This window comes from Centropristis striata, chromosome 12, assembly GCF_030273125.1.
Source record: "Centropristis striata isolate RG_2023a ecotype Rhode Island chromosome 12, C.striata_1.0, whole genome shotgun sequence".
Classification (NCBI taxonomy): domain Eukaryota; kingdom Metazoa; phylum Chordata; class Actinopteri; order Perciformes; family Serranidae; genus Centropristis; species Centropristis striata.
This window is the reverse complement of record NC_081528.1, coordinates 17,631,840-17,650,022: the sequence shown is the minus strand read 5'-3', so window position 1 is coordinate 17,650,022 and position 18,183 is coordinate 17,631,840. Positions and strand designations below refer to the sequence as shown.

Here is an 18,183-nt window from a genome sequence, read left to right as displayed (position 1 = left end):
CGCGTTTTCCTTTATTATAGCGCCACCTAGTGGTGGAAATTCAGAATGACAATAGATTATAAAATTTTTCGCCAGGTGTGACTTATATTTAAAGTTTCATGACTTTTGGGGTATGTTCAGGCAGTGAAAAATGCGATCATTTGGGAAGAAGAAAAATAAAAAAAAAAATAATAAAAATAAATAATCATTCGAATAAATAATCATTCGAAATACAATAGGGACCTCGCAGGTCGTTGCCTGCTCGGGCCCTAATAATAGACAGGAGAAAAACAATAGGGTCCTCGCACCTTCGGTGCTCTGTCCCTAATAATAACTAGGCCTGCAAGCAGGACTGAACGGGACCGAGCCGAGTGGAGCCGTCGGGGGAGGCCAAGTTGGCGGAGGCCACGTCGGGCGCGGTGCTGTGGGCTCAGTCCCACTGGGCGCGGGGTAGGGGTAAAACATGTTACTTGCTGTTTCCAGCAGGGGGCGCTATGACTGTGTGTCACTATTGACACGTGGGTGTGTTCCTGGCTGGCCCCTAATCACGTGTGTGAAATTTGGGACAGATTGGACAATATATTGTCAAGTTATCCAGTCTTGTGTTAGATGGCGAGACGCCATATTTTGCTGCCATGCCACGCCCACATAGTGTGAGCGGCGGTAAAGCTTTCAATAACTTTTGATCCCAAAGGTGTTATGATGCTACTGACCAAGTTTGAAGTAAATGGGGTCAAATCTGTAGGAGGAGTTCGTTAAAGTATGCAGTGTGGAACTGGGTGAAATATATGAATTGTGCGATATTCAAACCAAGATGGCTGACTTCCTGTTGGGTTTGAGGTATGGGTCCAAGAGGCTTTTTGGTGCGTCTCCACATGAAGCACGTGTGTACCAAATTTCGTGTCTGTACGTGAAGCCTACTGCTAGGGCTAAGTATAAAACCCGTGACTTCCTGTAGCCAGTGGGGGGCGCTATGAGTGTGTGTCAATATTGACATGTGGGTGTGTTCAGGGCTGGACCCTCATCACGTGTGAGAAATCTGGGACAGATTGGACAATGTATGGTCAAGTTATCCAGTCTGGTGTTAGATGGCGAGATGCCATATTTTGCCGCCATGTCACGGCAACATATTGTGAAGGTCAGTAAAGGTGTTGATAAGTTGTGTTCCCCAAGGCCTTGTGATGGTACTGACCAAGTTTGAAGTCAATGGGATTAAATCTGTTGGAGGAGTTATGTAAAGTATGCAAGGTGGTCATTTTGTAAAAGGGGGCCTGGATAAAGCATAAGGGGCGGGGCTTGATGAAAGATGGTTATTTAGAAGTGTTAAGGGCTGGACTCTAATGAAGCATGAGAAGTTTGAAGCAGATGGGACAAAGTATGTAAAAGTTATAAAGATCTGTTGTTTTTTGGCGAGACGCCATATTTTGCCGCCATGCCATGGCCACATAGTGTGACCGTTGGTAAAGCTTTCAATAACTTTTGATCCCAAAGGCCTTCTGATGCTACTGACCAAGTTTAAAGTCAATTGGGGGAAATCTGTAGGAGGAGTTCGTTAAAGTATGCGGCGTGGAAATGGGCAAAAATGATGACAAGTGCGATATTCAATCCAAGATGGCTCACTTCCTGTAAGTTTTCGGGTATGGGTTGTTGAGGGTTTTTGTTGCGTCATCTGATGATAGACATATGTACCAACTTTCGTGTGTCTATGTGAAAAAAAAGCTATATTGTGAGGCTGTTTTGAAATTTTCAAGGGGGCGCTACTGAGTGGTTTTGCAGCGTCCATTGTCGCGAACACCAGAATACGTAAATTTCACGTGAGATTGACGTATATGCCGAAAATGGTGAGTTTTTGAATATGAGAAAGCCCCCAAAAAGGCAATTCATTTTGGTGAAAAATAATAATAATAATAATTCCTTCAATTACAATAGGGTCCTCGCACCATCGGTGCTCGGTCCCTAATAAAAAACGGACCAATTACAATAGGGTCCTTGCACCGTTAGTGCTCGGTCCCTAATAAAAAACGGACCAATTACAATAGGGTCCTTGCACCGTTAGTGCTCGGTCCCTAATAATAAAAAACGGACCAATTTCAATAGGGTCCTTGCACCGTTAGTGCTCGGTCCCTAATAATAAATGATCATTCGAAATACAATAGGGACCTCGCAGGTCGTTGCCTGCTCGGGCCCTAATAAAAAAAAGAATAATCATTCGAAATACAATAGGGACCTCGCAGGTCGTTGCCTGCTCGGGCCCTAATAAATAATCATTCGAAATACAATAGGGACCTCGCAGGTCGTTGCCTGCTCGGGCCCTAATAATTCCTTCAATTACAATAGGGTCCTCGCACCATCGGTGCTCGGTCCCTAATAATTCCTTCAATTTCAATAGGGTCCTCGCACCGTTAGTGCTCGGTCCCTAATAATAGACAGGAGAAAAACAATAGGGTCCTCGCACCTTCGGTGCTCGGTCCCTAATAAATAATCATTCGAAATACAATAGGGACCTCGCAGGTCGTTGCCTGCTCGGGCCCTAATAATTCCTTCAATTACAATAGGGTCCTCGCACCATCGGTGCTCGGTCCCTAATAATTCCTTCAATTTCAATAGGGTCCTCGCACCGTTAGTGCTCGGTCCCTAATAATAGACAGGAGAAAAACAATAGGGTCCTCGCACCTTCGGTGCTCGGTCCCTAATAAATAATCAATCGAAATACAATAGGGACCTCGCAGGTCGTTGCCTGCTCGGGCCCTAATAATAGCTTTAATAACTGCCATGAATGAAAGGGAAAGCATGCATCTTTATGTAAATGTTGGGTTTTTAATCTCTGAATAAATCTAGCAATTTTTAGAGGATGTACATCATGTTAATTGTGGGCATAAAAAGTATGGCAGACTATTTGCAGATGGAATTTATGGAATATCATTAAAGTAATGTGTTGGACATCATCATCAAAGTCTGGTAAATCTGAGTCTGATTTCTTGTAGGATGCAACCAAATTAACACACAGTTCATGTATTAAAATATAATTTATTCAAGACATAATTTAGTCATTAATAAAATAGTAAACAAGCACATGTGAGTTCTGACAGTGTGAGATACTGATTTTTCAGACAGACATTCATTCTGACATCACAAAGCCATGGGGTAAAAACCAGCCATTTAAAGATAGAGGCTTCTGTGTTAACCCTTGTGCATCACTTTAAAACTCATCATTAAAATTATATATTATTATTATCTTTTAACCGACTTCAGTACTGATCAAAACTACAAAATATTTATTCATTTTTCAGAATTTCAAGACTTTAAAGCAAGTTTGTTTCCAAAATGCCACTGAATTACAGTATTTTATGTAAACATGCAAGGGGGAAGTTTTGTTTCGTTGTTCACAGTCTAACTGTTAGACGTCGACATATCCCACACAATGCATTGCATCATAATACAGCAGCCATAACCTCAGAGGAAACCAGGAAAATAGCATTATGTATTTGTCCCATAGGGAAAACATGAGAAAATGGCTCAATCTTAGTGATGTACCAATGAAGCCTCATGAACCATTTGCTTTATTTTCTGAGCCCACTAGATGGTACCCTTGGTTTATTGAAAAAGGCTCAAGCAATGGTAATCAAGTGTGTTTTCAGCTTTTTTGTTGAACAGAGAGCTCCATCGAGACAGAAAATTAAGAAAATGGTTCATGAGGCTTCATTGGCACATCACTGCTCAATTTGTTAGAAAATAGTTAAAAACTATAATTTTGAATCCAGGGGTCTGGATGTAAACACCCGACATAACAGAATGCTTCTTGTAATGGTTGTGAGGTGAAAAATTGTGATTTTGATGGAGACATCCTTTGTGTCCATGAAGTTTATTATGGACTATATATAATTGAGGCTCCATCTAGTGAAGTCAGGAAATTAAGAAAATGGTTCATGAGGCTTCATTGGCACATCACTAATTTGTATCATATGCATCAAGACAGGCAACATGATTGAAAACACAGAAATGTCCTGAGTGTTGCACAACGGTTAAGACGAGCTGTCAGGGTAAAAAGCACCTCCCAGTCTGCAGGGACACATACGGCGCTATGTCGTCAGCTGCTCCCTCCTCTTCGGTCGGCCCAAACACTTCAGAGTGTCCGACGTTCCGGGCCTCATCCAGGGATCAGTGGAGATGGTTTCCATGGAGCTCTGATGGTTAAGATTGTGAAGAGAAAAGTGGGGAGGGGATGAGCTGTCATCAGACAGATCCACTGCTCCTGAAGAACAAGAAAAAGAATGACACAAAAACTGAGATGTCTTAAAACCCGTCGTTTGCATGAAAGTGTCACCCTGCATGGACTGCTGCATAACTTTGTGCTTAATACTTAACTAATATTTGTAATGCCAAAGCTATTCTTTATCCAACTAGAATCAGCACTTCCCCCTGATTATGTGAATACCGGCTGAATTTAATGACCCCTGGGCTTTTGAAACCCATTAAAGTCCTAATGTACAATCTTAATTCAGACATCTATGAAAAACTGCATATCAGCAAAGCATTTGTCGACAAAACTAAAATAATTAAAATACAAGAACCAGCAGAACTGGATCCTTTCGAGACATACCGGCATTGTTGCCACGACGACCGAGAGCGACCTCTCTCAGGTGACCCGTCCTGTCAGCGCCGGGCTCTGCTTCCTGCTGCAGTCTGTCGCCTGTGGAAGCAGCTCGATCCTGAAACCACCACAATACATGAAAATAACATGTATATTAATTAGGGCCGGGACTTTAACTTAAAAAAAATTGACGCATTTTAATCGCATTAAATGCATTATTTTTGCACCACGGAACGTTTCTCACTGGATGAGTTTCAGGCGGACCGATTATACTGGAGCACCAACTAGCGTTCAGGAGTTCAGACAACAAACCACAGTGAACATGAAGGAAGAAGCTGATGAGACCGCTTTGGTTGGCCCCGTGGATGATGGGACATTTTGTTACAAAAAACCAACGGATGGAAGCATCGATAAGAGCATGGTTGTGTGCAAGCTATGCAACAAGGAATTCACATATCACCGCAGCACATCCAGTCTCAAGTATCACCTCAATGCTAAACATATAGCAGCTAGCGGCTAGTGTGGTAGCTAGGGTGCAGCTAGCGGCTAGTGTGGTAGCTAGTGTGGATTGTGTTTTACTTAAAAAAACAAAGTATTATAGTTTACAGAAGGTCTAGCTACCTATAGGCTACCTGAATTTCTGAAATGTACTATATTTCTAAATATGCTATTGCTACACTTAATGGCAAAAATTGCACTGGTCTGTTGGACTTGAACAAAAATAAACAATATTTTTGTTGCTTAAGCTTATGTATTCAGTCATTATTCAATGGTATATTAAAAATCCATGTGAAAAACATTAATTCTCACTGTTCTCAGGTCAAATATTTATATGCGATTTAAATGTGATTAATTTTGAATAATTAATTACAAAGCCTCTAATTAATTAAATTAATTTTAATCGAGTCCCGGCCCTAATATTAATAGTATCAATAGAAGATTACAATAGAAGATTACGTTTATGATACTACGTATCATAAACGTGTCAGCGTTTGAGTACCTGAGGGCGCTGTGGCTGTTTGGCCAGCCTCCTCCTCTCCCTGGCTGACAGCGGAGGGGCTTTTCCCAACTCTGGGTTGTGTAGGACAGGAAAGGCATCACCTAGGGGATCTCAACAAACCACACACACAGCCATAGGAAAAATTAACCCCAGGCTACCTCATGAAGTTGTCTGATGGAGACAGAGCACCACTTGTCAAACTAAAACCGCGACCACTGGGGGGGAAACTATCTAAACGTTTTGAATTTCATTTCTATCTGCTACAGAGGCTGAAAAATCTTCTGTTGAATTTCCAGAAAAACTTCAGGTTTTAGGGGGTTCTTTCAAAATCGCCCAGAGGTTTTCCAGGCATTTTTTCCAGGCGTTTTAGGCCTAAATGAGTTAACAGTATCCATAATAAATCTGAATGGGGGAAGTAACAGATCATGAAAGGGGAAAAAGCTTCTGGAATGATTTTCATACATTATCCTTAACCGCTTATCCTAAATCGGGTCGCGGGGGCTTGAGCCGATCCCAGCTGACATTGGGCGAAAGGCAGGTACACCCTGTCGCCAGTGTAGCACAGAGCTGACACATAGAGACCGAAAATCACGCTCCCATTCACTCCTATGGGCAATTTAGAGTCACCAATTAGACCTAAGTGCATGTTTTTGGACTGTGGGAGGAAGCCTGAGAACCCACGCTGACACGGGGAGAACATGCAAACTCCACACAGAAGAGCTGCAGGCCGGAGTTGAACCGACGACCCTCTTGCTGTGAGGCGAAGTGCTAACCACTACACCACCGTGCGTTTTTTTAACGTACAGATTTTTAACTCCAGCGCGAATCAGAAGATAAATAAAATATACAACTTGTGAGTGACGCTATAAAATATCTACAACAAATATAAACTGTAGAATCAAATAAAATCTTATCGTTCCTACGCTGTATCGATTCCAATCGGTTTGTACTAAAAGTATATTGTTTTTGAATGGTATCGTAACCTGTGTATCTAGATGCAAATCGAATCGTTTATCACAGAGAGCTGTGCAACCCTAATATACACACAATACACTAACATTAAATATCTCTCTACCTGTAGCTGCATGTGAGACATTTTTTTTCCCAGGAGCTAATGGTTGTGTCCATAGTGCCATTCAAACAAGTGCCTCAGTCTGATTGTATCTTCTGTGATTGATTATCCATTTTCAGTGTTGCAAACAGTGGTTAGCCATCCACTTGCTGTCCATGAAAACTTGGGCTGAGTCTCAGAATTCAGCAATAAGAGTCTGTAAAGCCTATTTTATATTTTATATACTTCTTTTATGCAACTTTCTGCATCTAGACAACAACTAAATAATTTCTGAATGTGATATGTCAAACTTGGTCACATCCTTCAGTAACACAGCTGGTCAATCACTTAATCCTAAAACCAGACTGGTCGCAGTAAAGTGACTTTTGTGCTCCAAGGAATAAAAATAAAACAGTATTTACATCTATTATGATGTCTAAGAGTTGAATATGTTTATTTATTGTGAAACTGTGGAACTCATGCACCTAATGAAGTGCACGACTATCCTGATGCAGAAACTGTAAAAAAAAAAAAAAAAAGGCATTTTTACTGTCTTACCATAGACTGTATATAAATAATGAACGTAGTCACCATGACGTCACCCATTGGTTTGTGGACTGCCCATTGGAAGCCTCGAGTTCAGTGTTATTACTCGTCGCCATCTTGCGTCGCCATCTCATTTCCGATACGCGGAGCAGACCATAATTGGACTGTGGCGGAGCGCGAAGGATCTGACGACACTGACTACACGCCTCTCTACACCGGCAACCCGACTGAGAGAAGCCGCTGCTAATTCATGTTAGCATTAATTGGAGCATTAACTGGGATGCTAGTTTTGGCTAGCAAAAAAACAAAAACAAAATGTATCTTTCTTATCTCAGAAAACTGAGCAGCGACTCCTTGGAGTGTCTGTTAGTCCAGCCAAACACTGAACAAGACATTTTTACTGAACAAAACGTTCAAATAAACTGTCATTAAGTGAAAATACAGTGTGAAAGGGTGAAAGTTATGAGACCAAATCGGTAAACGTCCTCTTTTCTATCTATATAACGTTATATATAACTTTATTGACACGTTTCCATGGATATGCATTGCTCTGCTTCTCTCCTGGTGACGTCTCGCCTTGTCAGTGACCTGTCAATCAAAGCTAGAAACGCCCCAAATCATACGATTCTTTATCTTCTATTTTCTTCTAAATGGGGCCATTAGTAGAACTATTAACATCAAATTGTCTTGAAGAAGATTTTTTACTAGCGATTGAGACCATAATGTTGTCCCTGAAAAATTTTTCTGAGGTAATAAATCAAGTGAGAAGTTTTCAAATTTAGCACTGAAATGAATGGGCAGATATTTTTTACAGCCAAACTTAGCACCCCCTACTGGAATTTTCGGTGAATTGCACTTCCTGGTGGCCTCCATGCTCAGGCACGGAGATTGCCGCCTGTGTCTTACCAATGAACGCACTCTCTGACTCCAGCAGTGAACCTCTCGCAGACCCCATCACACTCCTCTGTAATAAAACACAACTCTTTTTTACAATTGCTCTCCAGTTGTTAAACCAGATGGAATCACATGTTCTTAATTAAAACCCAAGACATTATTTTTTCTTCATCTCACCAGATAATCATTTTGCCGTGGTGGGGACAGGTCAAAATAATCTGCAACACAAGGAAGACATTGTTTAATTGCTCCTTCTTGTTTAAACCACCACAGAAATATCAAAAGTCAGAGATCCCATTTGCAACTGGCACTAGCCTAAAAGCTATATTATATATATTTTATATACTTTAAACAGACTTTAAACCATTTTATAAGCAAAGAGATAAAACTCAAAAAAATACAGTGAGCTCTGACCATCCTGGACTGTAGACCTCTGGCTGCTGAACGAGTGATATGGATCCCTGTAGCCCCGCCTCCTCCTGCTGGCCACACCCACTTCCTCCAGCTTCGGAACTTCACTGAAGCCCAGCCTGGACTCACCATCTGACTCAAAGAGTTTGGAAAGTAGCTATTGAGACCATAAACTCATTAGAGGTAATAAATCAAGTGAGAAGAAGGTTTATTTTTTCATAGACTTCTATACAATCACACTTCTATCCATTGTTTAAGGCACTGGCTTCACTATTCAGACCTGGAGGTTGATGCTTGGTATAAACCAGTCACAGTTAATACTATTTGTAAGAGCCATTTTGTTTCGATTGTTTGTTTGATTTGTTTGTTTGCTTGCATCTCCAAACAACAGGTGGATAACAACATTATGGGTTCTGATGCCATGAGTAAATAAATGCACCGGTGTATGGCTAATTGTGGTGAGATGCCACAACACACAGTTTTTTGACCGCAGAAATGTGATGTATAAGTTGGAAGATGGAAAAAAATTTTGTTTAAGAAGGATGTATACATTTGTGTGGAGTATATAGTACTATAATGAACTGAACTAGGACTGCGCGCAGTACTGAACGGGCCCTCGCAGTACACGCGTGTCGTGGTATGCTGCCGTCGGGGTTTGTGCGTTACAGGGGCCAGTCTATACCACCCCTATGAATTTCATTGCCTTAAGTCTTACGGTCTGGGCACAGTGGCACTTATTAAACTAAACTGCCGCCAGAGCGCCACCTAGGGGCCGATCAATAAAACCTTTGAGGGTTATCCTCAGGAGGGCATTGACAATAAGTATAGCAAGTTTGGTGTTAATCCGACCAACCGATTTGGAGATATAAAATACTTCAATTTAAAGAGCGCCACCTAGTGGTCATCACCCAAAATTTTGCACAGATCCTCAGGGGCTCATAGGGAAGTAGTAACCTGAGTTTCATGTCATTCAGACACACCAATGTGGAGATATGCAACACTTCGTGTTTTGTGTTGGAAATAGCGCCATCTGCAGGAAGTTGTTATTTAATAACTTGAGTATTATTTGGGTAATCAAAATTGTTTTAATAACTTTTTGTCATGAGGGTCCATAGATGCTCTGTGCAAAGTTTGGTGCAAAACGATGAAATTGCCTAGGAGGAGTTCGAAAAAGTAGGTTTGCGACATTTCGCGAATTTGCGAAAAAAAACTCCAGGCGAAAATGGGAGTGGCTTATATCACGAGATTCAGCACAACTCAGTGAACGCGTGGATATGAGTTTTTTTAATGTGCGATAAAGTATGTGGGAGTTATTAGCCAAAACGCACTTTCCTTTATTATAGCGCCACCTAGTGGTGGAAATTCAGGATGACAATAGATTATAAAATTTTTCACCATGTGTGACTTATATTTAAAGTTTCATGAGTTTTGGGGTATGTTCAGGCAGTGAAATATGCGATCATTTGGGACCAAGAAAAATAATAAAAAAAAGAATAATCATTCGAAATACAATAGGGACCTCGCAGGTCGTTGCCTGCTCGGGCCCTAATAATCATTCGAAATACAATAGGGACCTCGCAGGTCGTTGCCTGCTCGGGCCCTAACTAGGACTGCGCGCAGTACTGAACGGGCCCTCGCAGTACACGCGTGTCGGGGCATGCTGCCGTCGGGGTTTGTGCGTTACAGGGGCCAGTCTATACCACCCCTATGAATTTCATTGCCTTAAGTCTTATGGTCTGGGCACAGTGGGACTTATTAAATTAAACTGCCGCCAGAGCGCCACCTAGGGGCCGATCAATAAAATCTTCAAGGGTTATCCTCAGGAGGGCATTGACAATAAGTATACCAATTTTGGTGTTAATCCTACCAACTGATTTGGAGATATAAAATACTTAAATTTAAAGAGCGCCACCTGGTGGTAATCGCCCAAAATTTTGCAGCGAGCCTCAGGGATTCATGGGGAAGTAGCAACCTGAGTTTCATGTCATTCAGACACACCAATGTGGAGATATGCAACACTTTGTGTTTTGTGTTGATAATAGCGCCACCTGCAGGAAGTTGTTATTTAATAACTTCAGTATTATTTGGGTAATCAAAATTCTTTTAATAACTTTTTGTCATGAGGGTCCATAGATGCTGTGTGCAAAGTTTGGTGCAAAACGATGAAATTGCCTAGGAGGAGTTCGAAAAAGTAGGTTTGCGACATTTCGCGAATTTGCGAAAAAAAACGGTAGGCGAAAATGGGAGTGGCTTATATCATGAGATTCAGCACAACTCAGTGAACGCGTGGATATAAGTTTTTTGAATGTGCGATAAAGTATGTGGGAGTTATTAGCCAAAACGCACTTTCCTTTATTATAGCGCCACCTAATGGTGAAAATTCAGGATGACAATAGATTGTAAAATTTTTCACCAGGTGTGACTTATATTTAAAGTTTCATGAGTTTTGGGGTATGTTCAGGCAGTGAAATATGCGATCATTTGGGTACGAGAATAATAAAAAAAAAAATAAATAATCATTCGAAATACAATAGGGACCTCGCAGGTCGTTGCCTGCTCGGGCCCTAATTAATTGATATATGAAAACTGTGGACATTTCATTTGTGCGCGTAAAACACTTTGATCAGGATCTCATCATAGCAATGGCATATTTTTCAAGTAGCAAAGGGGTCACTACACTATTAGTATACAGTAGAGCAGCTATTCTCAACCATGGGGTCGCGAGGTGATTTCTGGGGGTCGCCAAATCATTTTGGAAGTCAGCTCTGTCTCCACTGTGTTTGTCTCCACTAGTCTTTTTGGTCATTTAATGTCTTTTTTTTTGGTAATTAGGGCCAGAGCAGGCAACGACCTGCGAGGTCCCTATTGTATTTCGAATGATTATTAGTGCCCGAGCAGGCAACGACCTGCGAGGTCCCTATTGTATTTCTAATGATTTTTTTTTTCTTCTTCCTAAATGATTGCATTTTTCACTGCCTGAACATACCCCAAAACTCATGAAACTTTAAATATAAGTCACACCTGGCAACATTTTTTATAATCTATTGTCATCCTGAATTTCCACCTCTAGGTGGCGCTATAATAAAGGAAAGTGCATTTTGGCTAAAAACTCCCACATGCTTTATCACACATTCAAAAACCTTATATCCACGCGTTCACTGAGTTGTGCTGGATCTCATGATATAAGCCACGCCCATTTTCGCCCAGAGTTTTTTTTCACAAATTCGCGAAATTTCGCAAACCTACTTTTTCGAACTCCTCCTAGGCAATTTCATCGTTTTGCACCAAACTTTGCACACAGCATCTATGGACCCTCATGACAAAAAGTTATTAAAATAATTTTGATAACCCAAAGAATACTCAAGTTATTAAATAACAACTTCCTGCAGGTGGCGCTCTTTTCAACACAAAACACAAAGTGTTGCATATCTCCACATTGGTGTGTCTGAATGACATGAAACTTCCGCATGAGCCCCTGAGACTCGCTGCAAAATTTTGGCCGATGAACACTAGGTGGCACTCTTTAAATTGAAGTATTTTATATCTCCACATCGGTTGGTCAGATTAACACCAAACTTGGTATACTTATTGTCAATGCCCTCCTGAGGATAACCCTTGAAGGTTTTATTGATCGGCCCCTAGGTGGCGCTCTGGCGGCAGTTTAATTTAATAAGTGCCACTGTGCCCAGACCATAAGACTTGAGGCAATGAAATTCATAGGGGTGGTATAGACTGGCCCCTGTAATGCACAGACCCCGACGGCAGCATGCCCCGACACGCGTGTACTGCGAGGGCCCGTTCAGTACTGCGCGCAGTCCTAGTTTTGTGTTTTTTTTGTCAATTTGTGTCTTCTTTTGGTCATTTTGTGTCTTTTTTATGGTAATCTTGTGCCTTTTTTTGGACATTTTGTGTCTTTTTTTTGTCATTTTTGGTCATTTTGTGTCTTTTTTTTGTCATTTTGTGTCTTTTTTGGTAATTTTGTGTCTTTTTTTGGTAATTTTGTGTCTTTTTTTGGTAATTTTGTGTCTTTTTTTTGTAATTTTGTGTCTTTTTTTTGGTAATTTTGTGTTTTTTTGGTCATTTCGCGTCTTTTTTTGGTCTTTTTGGGTGATCTGAACTGTCCGTGTGAGATTCTGTTCAGTGAGCGGGGGTCGTGGACAACATGCATATTAAATTGGGGGTTGCGACTCAAAAAGGTTGAGAACTACTGCAGTAGAGCACAATAAAGACTGTATGAAATGACCTGTGTGTTTGAGCTGAAGGGAGTCGTGGATTCGTAGCAGGTTTCTGGGCTCCATGTTTCTGGAGTTGGGCCTTCGAACCGGAGCCTGGAGCCGCAGCCTAGCCATATCAAACACATCCACCTGGGGACGCTCCCGAAGTCTGCACCAACACACAAGAACACACACAAATGCTTTCAAAATGAAATGGTATCAGTCACTGATATGGCACAGTAGAATCCTCACACTGTTTAATAACTATAGGGTCTAAAAAAATGTCAACAGTATGAATTAGAGCAGGAGTTGCTGTACCCACAGAGGCCTTTCAGATTAACCCAAGGTCCTCTAAAACGACACCATCAGTTATTTCTACCATTTATCCATTATTTTAAATTGTCTATTCCAACCATTTATCTAATACATTTCTGCAGTATTACCAGGTCTGTCTGCGTGCTGCCTCATGAGCAACCTGCAGAGTCTGTAAACTGGCTGAATTGTTTTAACTAGATAATTACTTTAAGCTCACCACCATTCAAATATTGCAGTATTAACTGGAACTACAACCTTAAAGTTGTAAATAAATAAATGTATATGTGGAAATGTAAAAATAAATGTGGAAATAACCATATAAACAAATGAAAAATGTGGAAACAAATGAATAAATAATATACATATCTAAATAAATAATAGAAAATCAATGTAAAAACATATAATTTCCATTCCTTTATTTCTATTTGTGTAATATGTTTTGTCTTTCCTACAAGCACCACTGGTTGAATCAAAAATAAAATATCAAAGTGTGTAAATCTACCAGTATCTCCAAATTGTTAGATGTATCGTCAGCACTTAAACATGTATAAATATGTCCACCAAATGCTCCAACTCATACGATAAATAAGGTTTACTGTAAGGGTGACGCATCTGTCTGGGTCTGACCTGTCACTCAGAGGAGAGTCGAACTCCTCCCAGTCGCCCTGCTGCAGACGATCCTCCAGCCGTTTCTGTTCACTGCGAAGCTGCCGACGCAACACTGACAGCTCACTGAACACTTCACGCTGGACACCTGAAACACACACACAGTGCTGAGAATCGGCCTTCTTTGTGAAAACATGAAGCCTATAGTACTAAATATTATGGGGCGGTTTATAGAGTGGCATCACACCGATCAGAAGGTCGGTGTTTCGATCCATGTTCATTGGTGTGTGAATTAATTCTTGATGGTGGCAGGTGGCACCATATATGGTAGCCAAAAAATGTTACAATATCAGTCAGGATATTTAATTACATTATTGGTGAAGTTATTACATAATTGGGTTTTATTACATTTTCGATCGAGTTAAGTGTACATTTTATTACATTATCAGGAAATTATTTCATTATGAGGTGATACAGGGATTTATTTATTTTTATGGAATTTGCACCGACTGGTGAGCATGTTTTTGTTTATTGTACTGACAGTGACAAATAAAGATCCATCCATCCATCCATCCATAAAAATTGTGCTGCATGTTTAAACTTTTTCACACCGTCCATAAGACAAACTGCCAAATCTGCAGTGCCTGGTGCTTGGTTCAAACAAATTGTTTGCTCAGATGACATTTTTAATTGCTCAGCTGATACAGTACCTTCAGCTCGGAGCTGATTCCTGCAAGCTGGGACAGGAGGAGACTGGAGACCAGACAAAGAGCGCTCCTGAAACATGGAGGGATAGATCAGTGAGATGCCCAAAGGATCCAGAGATCCCACAGATCCAGGGCAAAGAATCTTTTCTTTTTTTTTTCTTTTTTAACAGACACAGACATTTTTACCAAGTGTGTGTGTGTGTGTGTGTGTGTGTGTGTGTGTGTGTGTGAGTGTGAGTGTGAGTGTGAGAGAGAGAGAGAGAGAGAGAGAGAGAGAGAGAGAGAGAGAGAGAGAGAGAGAGAGAGACTTACAGACAGGGGGGCAGTTGAATGCTGGCTGTTAACAGTGGGGGGTCTGGGGGTGTACTGGTGTAGACCATGTCTCTTCTGCAGAGTGGGGATTGGAGGTGAGGGCTCCCTGTGGACCTAAAAACACACAGTCACTGCATCAATTAATTCTAGCTTTAAAAAGGGGCTTCACATACAGGTGCATCTCAATAAATTAGAATATCATAGAAAAGTTTATTTATGTCAGTAATTCAATATACATAGATCCATTACACACAGAATGAAACATTTCATGTCTTAATTTATTTAATCTCTTCTAATTGTAATGGTTATATTTCCATGGTTTTCTTGATAATAACCAAAATCATTGTCAATAAAACCATGTAAAAAATGTCTAGATATCAGCTCTTAAATTAAACTCGTATCAGCTATTTTTGTTATCATTATATTTGTCCAAAAAATGTATCCTTTAGTTGAACCAGGCATTAAAATGAGCAAGAAATGATTGAAGAAAACCATGACTGTATATGCAATCAATAGTGAAATGGACTTTTCCATGATATTCTAATTTATTAAAAAAGCACCTGTATCTTTCAAGATTAACCCATAAGAACCCCATAAGAACCCATGGTGACACCCGTGTAACAAACACATCAAAATCTTGTAGAATCTCCCATATTCACCTTTATGCTTCTCCTTAACTCATTAAATCCCTAAACAACACATACTCAACACCCTGGTGTGGTGGTCATGTGACTGTGACAAGAAGTGACTTCTCCAAAATGTGGGTGTGACTGGAAACAGAAATGTGACAAAGTAATTTCAGAAAGCTTTTTTTTTTTTGTTACGAGGCTTGTTCTGACCACATTTCCTGAACAAATTGAAGTCATAATTTTGATATATTATGGAGATGCAAATAAAAAGGCACATGGTTAGTTTTTATTTATTATTAATTTATTATTATTTTGTTACTTAAAAACAAATCTGAAAAATAATGTTGTTAAACAGCACTATTAATGTCACGAATTTTATATATGTTGTGGAAATGCAAAAAAAAAAAGGCAAATTTGTGTTTCTGTAAGCAGAAAATGTGTCTAGTTTATTAATTTTAAAATAAGAAATATTGTAAACATAAATATCATAAACACCCAATGTAACGTTTATGTCACATCACAGCTCGTCTATGTGGTCCACTTGGTCTGTGGTATATCCCCCATAATTTTTCTTTAAGGATAAATAGGTCTGGGTTCTTATGGGTTAATGTAGCAAACAACAGGTTACTCTGTAAAGATATAGTGTAGTAATGTTTTAATCTGATTAACATTAGCATAAAAATGGTATTATGGTATAGGCTGTTTATCTAATAGTCAACTTTTTAATGTGTCTTGTGTGTGTAGTTGTGAAGTGTCCGTGGACTCACCTCCTCCACCCGGGCCTGTCTCTCCCTCTCATACTGCCTCCTCAGGGCTGCGCTCTCCTTCTCTTCTGCTTCCTTCTTCTGCCTCTCAGCTTCCTTCTTCCTCTGTTCAGCCAGCTGAATCAGCTCTTCATTCTTGACTTTTTGCTTTGTTGTTAAAAGAGAAAGAGGAAAGGGCGAGAGTTGGCAAGTCAAGCTTTACTTTGGTGTTAATATTGAAGTTTAAAGCATGCCCATGACTTTTTTTTAATCTTTTCACCTCCATTTCCTTCCGTTTTTTCCTCTCTTGTTCTTCATCGTACTCTCTCTGGATGCGAGCCCTCTGCTCCGCCAGCCTCTTCTCCTCTTTCTCCTCCTCCAGTTTTCTTCGTTCCCTCTCCTCCGCCTTTTTCAGCATTTTCTCATAAATCTGTACACAAACCCACACAACATAAACTAACCCTCCTGTTATGTTGCGGGTCAAATAGACCTATTTAAAAGTTTAAATATCTAAAAAAAACATAGTTAAAAGTATTTTTTTCAGGATGAAACTTCTTCTGCTTGGTTTAATAAGTGTAATTAACATAGAAAATTAAAATGGTTAATTTCACATATTTGCATGTTTATATTACATAGATACATGGGTTCGGGTCACAGAGGTGACTGTGTTCATCTTTAATCACTCAAAATCACTAATCACTTTTAATCACTCAATGACTTTACTGATTTTATATGTACACTTTTGGATAATTAAACATGCCACGGGTCAAACTGACCCAGTAACATTATTGCTGTTCCTGAGAAATGAACATAACAGGAGGGTTAATTCACACAACCCAAAACAACCTTGCACAAAAAAAAATTCTGGTTTGAGCTGTTAACTAAAATTTACTTACCTGGGTGACATGAAAGGCGCCCATAAATTAAATGTATTATTATTATTATTATTATTATTACTTGCAATTTTCTACAAGCAGCGAGCTAAAATTCTCAAGAATAGATCGTCCAAAGGATGGTTGGCTGCCAGCAGAAGTGATTCTTAACAAGACAGTCTAACATACAGTAGTGGTCAAAATAATAGCAGTCCAATGTGACTAACCAGATTAATCTAGGTTTTTAGTATATTTTTTATTGCTACATGGCTAACAAGGTACCAGTAGGTGCAGTAGATTCTCAGAAAACCAACAAAAACCAGCAATCGTGACATGCAGCTCTTAAGACTTTGCAATTGGACAATTAGTTGAAAGGGGTGTGTTAAAAAAATAGCAGTGTGGCATTCAAACAGTGAGGTCATCAATTTTGTGAAAAAACTGGTGTGAATCAGGTGGCCCCTATTTAAGGATGAAGCCAGCACTTGTTGAACATGCATTTCTCTTTGAAAGCCTGAGGAAAATGGGTCGTTCAAGACATTGTTTAGAAGAACAGGGTACTTTGATTAAAAAGTTGATTGGAAAGGGGAAAACTTATTAAGAGGTGCAAACAATTATAGGCTGTTCAGCTAAAAGAATTACCTGTAAGTGCTGTGACAGTTAGAAGACGTCTGTGTGAAGCTAATCTATTTACAGGAATCCCCCACAAAGTCCCTCTGTTAAAAAAAAGGTATGTGCAGAAGAGGTTACAATTTGCCAAAGAACACACTGGCCTAAAGAGAAATGGAGGAACATTTTGTGGACTGATGAGAGTAAAATTGTTCTTTTTGGGTCCAAGGGCCAGTTTGTAAGACGAGCCCCAAACTCTGAATTCAAGCCGCAGTACACAGTGAAGACAGTGAAGCATGGTGATGCAAGCATCATGATATGGGCATGTTTCTCCTACTATGGTGTTAGGCCTATTTATCACATACCAGAGCTCATGGATCAGTTTGCATATGTCAAAATACTTGAAGAGGTCATGTTGCCTTATGCTGAAGAAGACATAGCCTTGAAATGGGTGTTTCAACAAGACAATGACCCCAAACACACTAGTAAACCAGCAAAATCTTGGTTCCAAACCAACAACATTGATGTTATGGAGTGGCCAGCCCAATCCCCGGACCTTAATTCAATTGAGAACTTGTGGGGTGACATCAAAAATGCTGTTTCTGAAGCAAAACCAAGAAATGTAAATGAATTGTGGAATGTTGTTAAAGAATCTTGGAGTGGAATAACAGCTGAAAGGTGCCACAAGTTGGTTGACTCCATGCCAC

General features: G+C 40.1%; 1 protein-coding gene across 1 annotated transcript in view; it reads right to left on the bottom strand.

Annotated features, from left to right (window-relative positions):
- Nucleotides 1-2,990: 2,990 nt before the first annotated feature.
- LOC131981649 (centrosome and spindle pole associated protein 1-like) overlaps nucleotides 2,991-18,183 on the bottom strand; it is a 105,432-nt gene continuing 90,239 nt past the window's right edge. The window contains exons 16-27 of the mRNA XM_059346037.1: nucleotides 16,279-16,428; nucleotides 16,023-16,166; nucleotides 14,627-14,740; nucleotides 14,318-14,384; nucleotides 13,629-13,755; nucleotides 12,716-12,855; nucleotides 8,476-8,604; nucleotides 8,239-8,279; nucleotides 8,074-8,131; nucleotides 5,571-5,680; nucleotides 4,580-4,688; nucleotides 2,991-4,231 (exon numbers count right to left, since the gene is read on the bottom strand). Coding sequence (XP_059202020.1) covers nucleotides 4,059-4,231; nucleotides 4,580-4,688; nucleotides 5,571-5,680; nucleotides 8,074-8,131; nucleotides 8,239-8,279; nucleotides 8,476-8,604; nucleotides 12,716-12,855; nucleotides 13,629-13,755; nucleotides 14,318-14,384; nucleotides 14,627-14,740; nucleotides 16,023-16,166; nucleotides 16,279-16,428 — 1,362 coding nt within the window. The 3' untranslated portion in view covers nucleotides 2,991-4,058. The remainder of the gene's footprint in view (nucleotides 4,232-4,579; nucleotides 4,689-5,570; nucleotides 5,681-8,073; nucleotides 8,132-8,238; nucleotides 8,280-8,475; nucleotides 8,605-12,715; nucleotides 12,856-13,628; nucleotides 13,756-14,317; nucleotides 14,385-14,626; nucleotides 14,741-16,022; nucleotides 16,167-16,278; nucleotides 16,429-18,183) is intronic.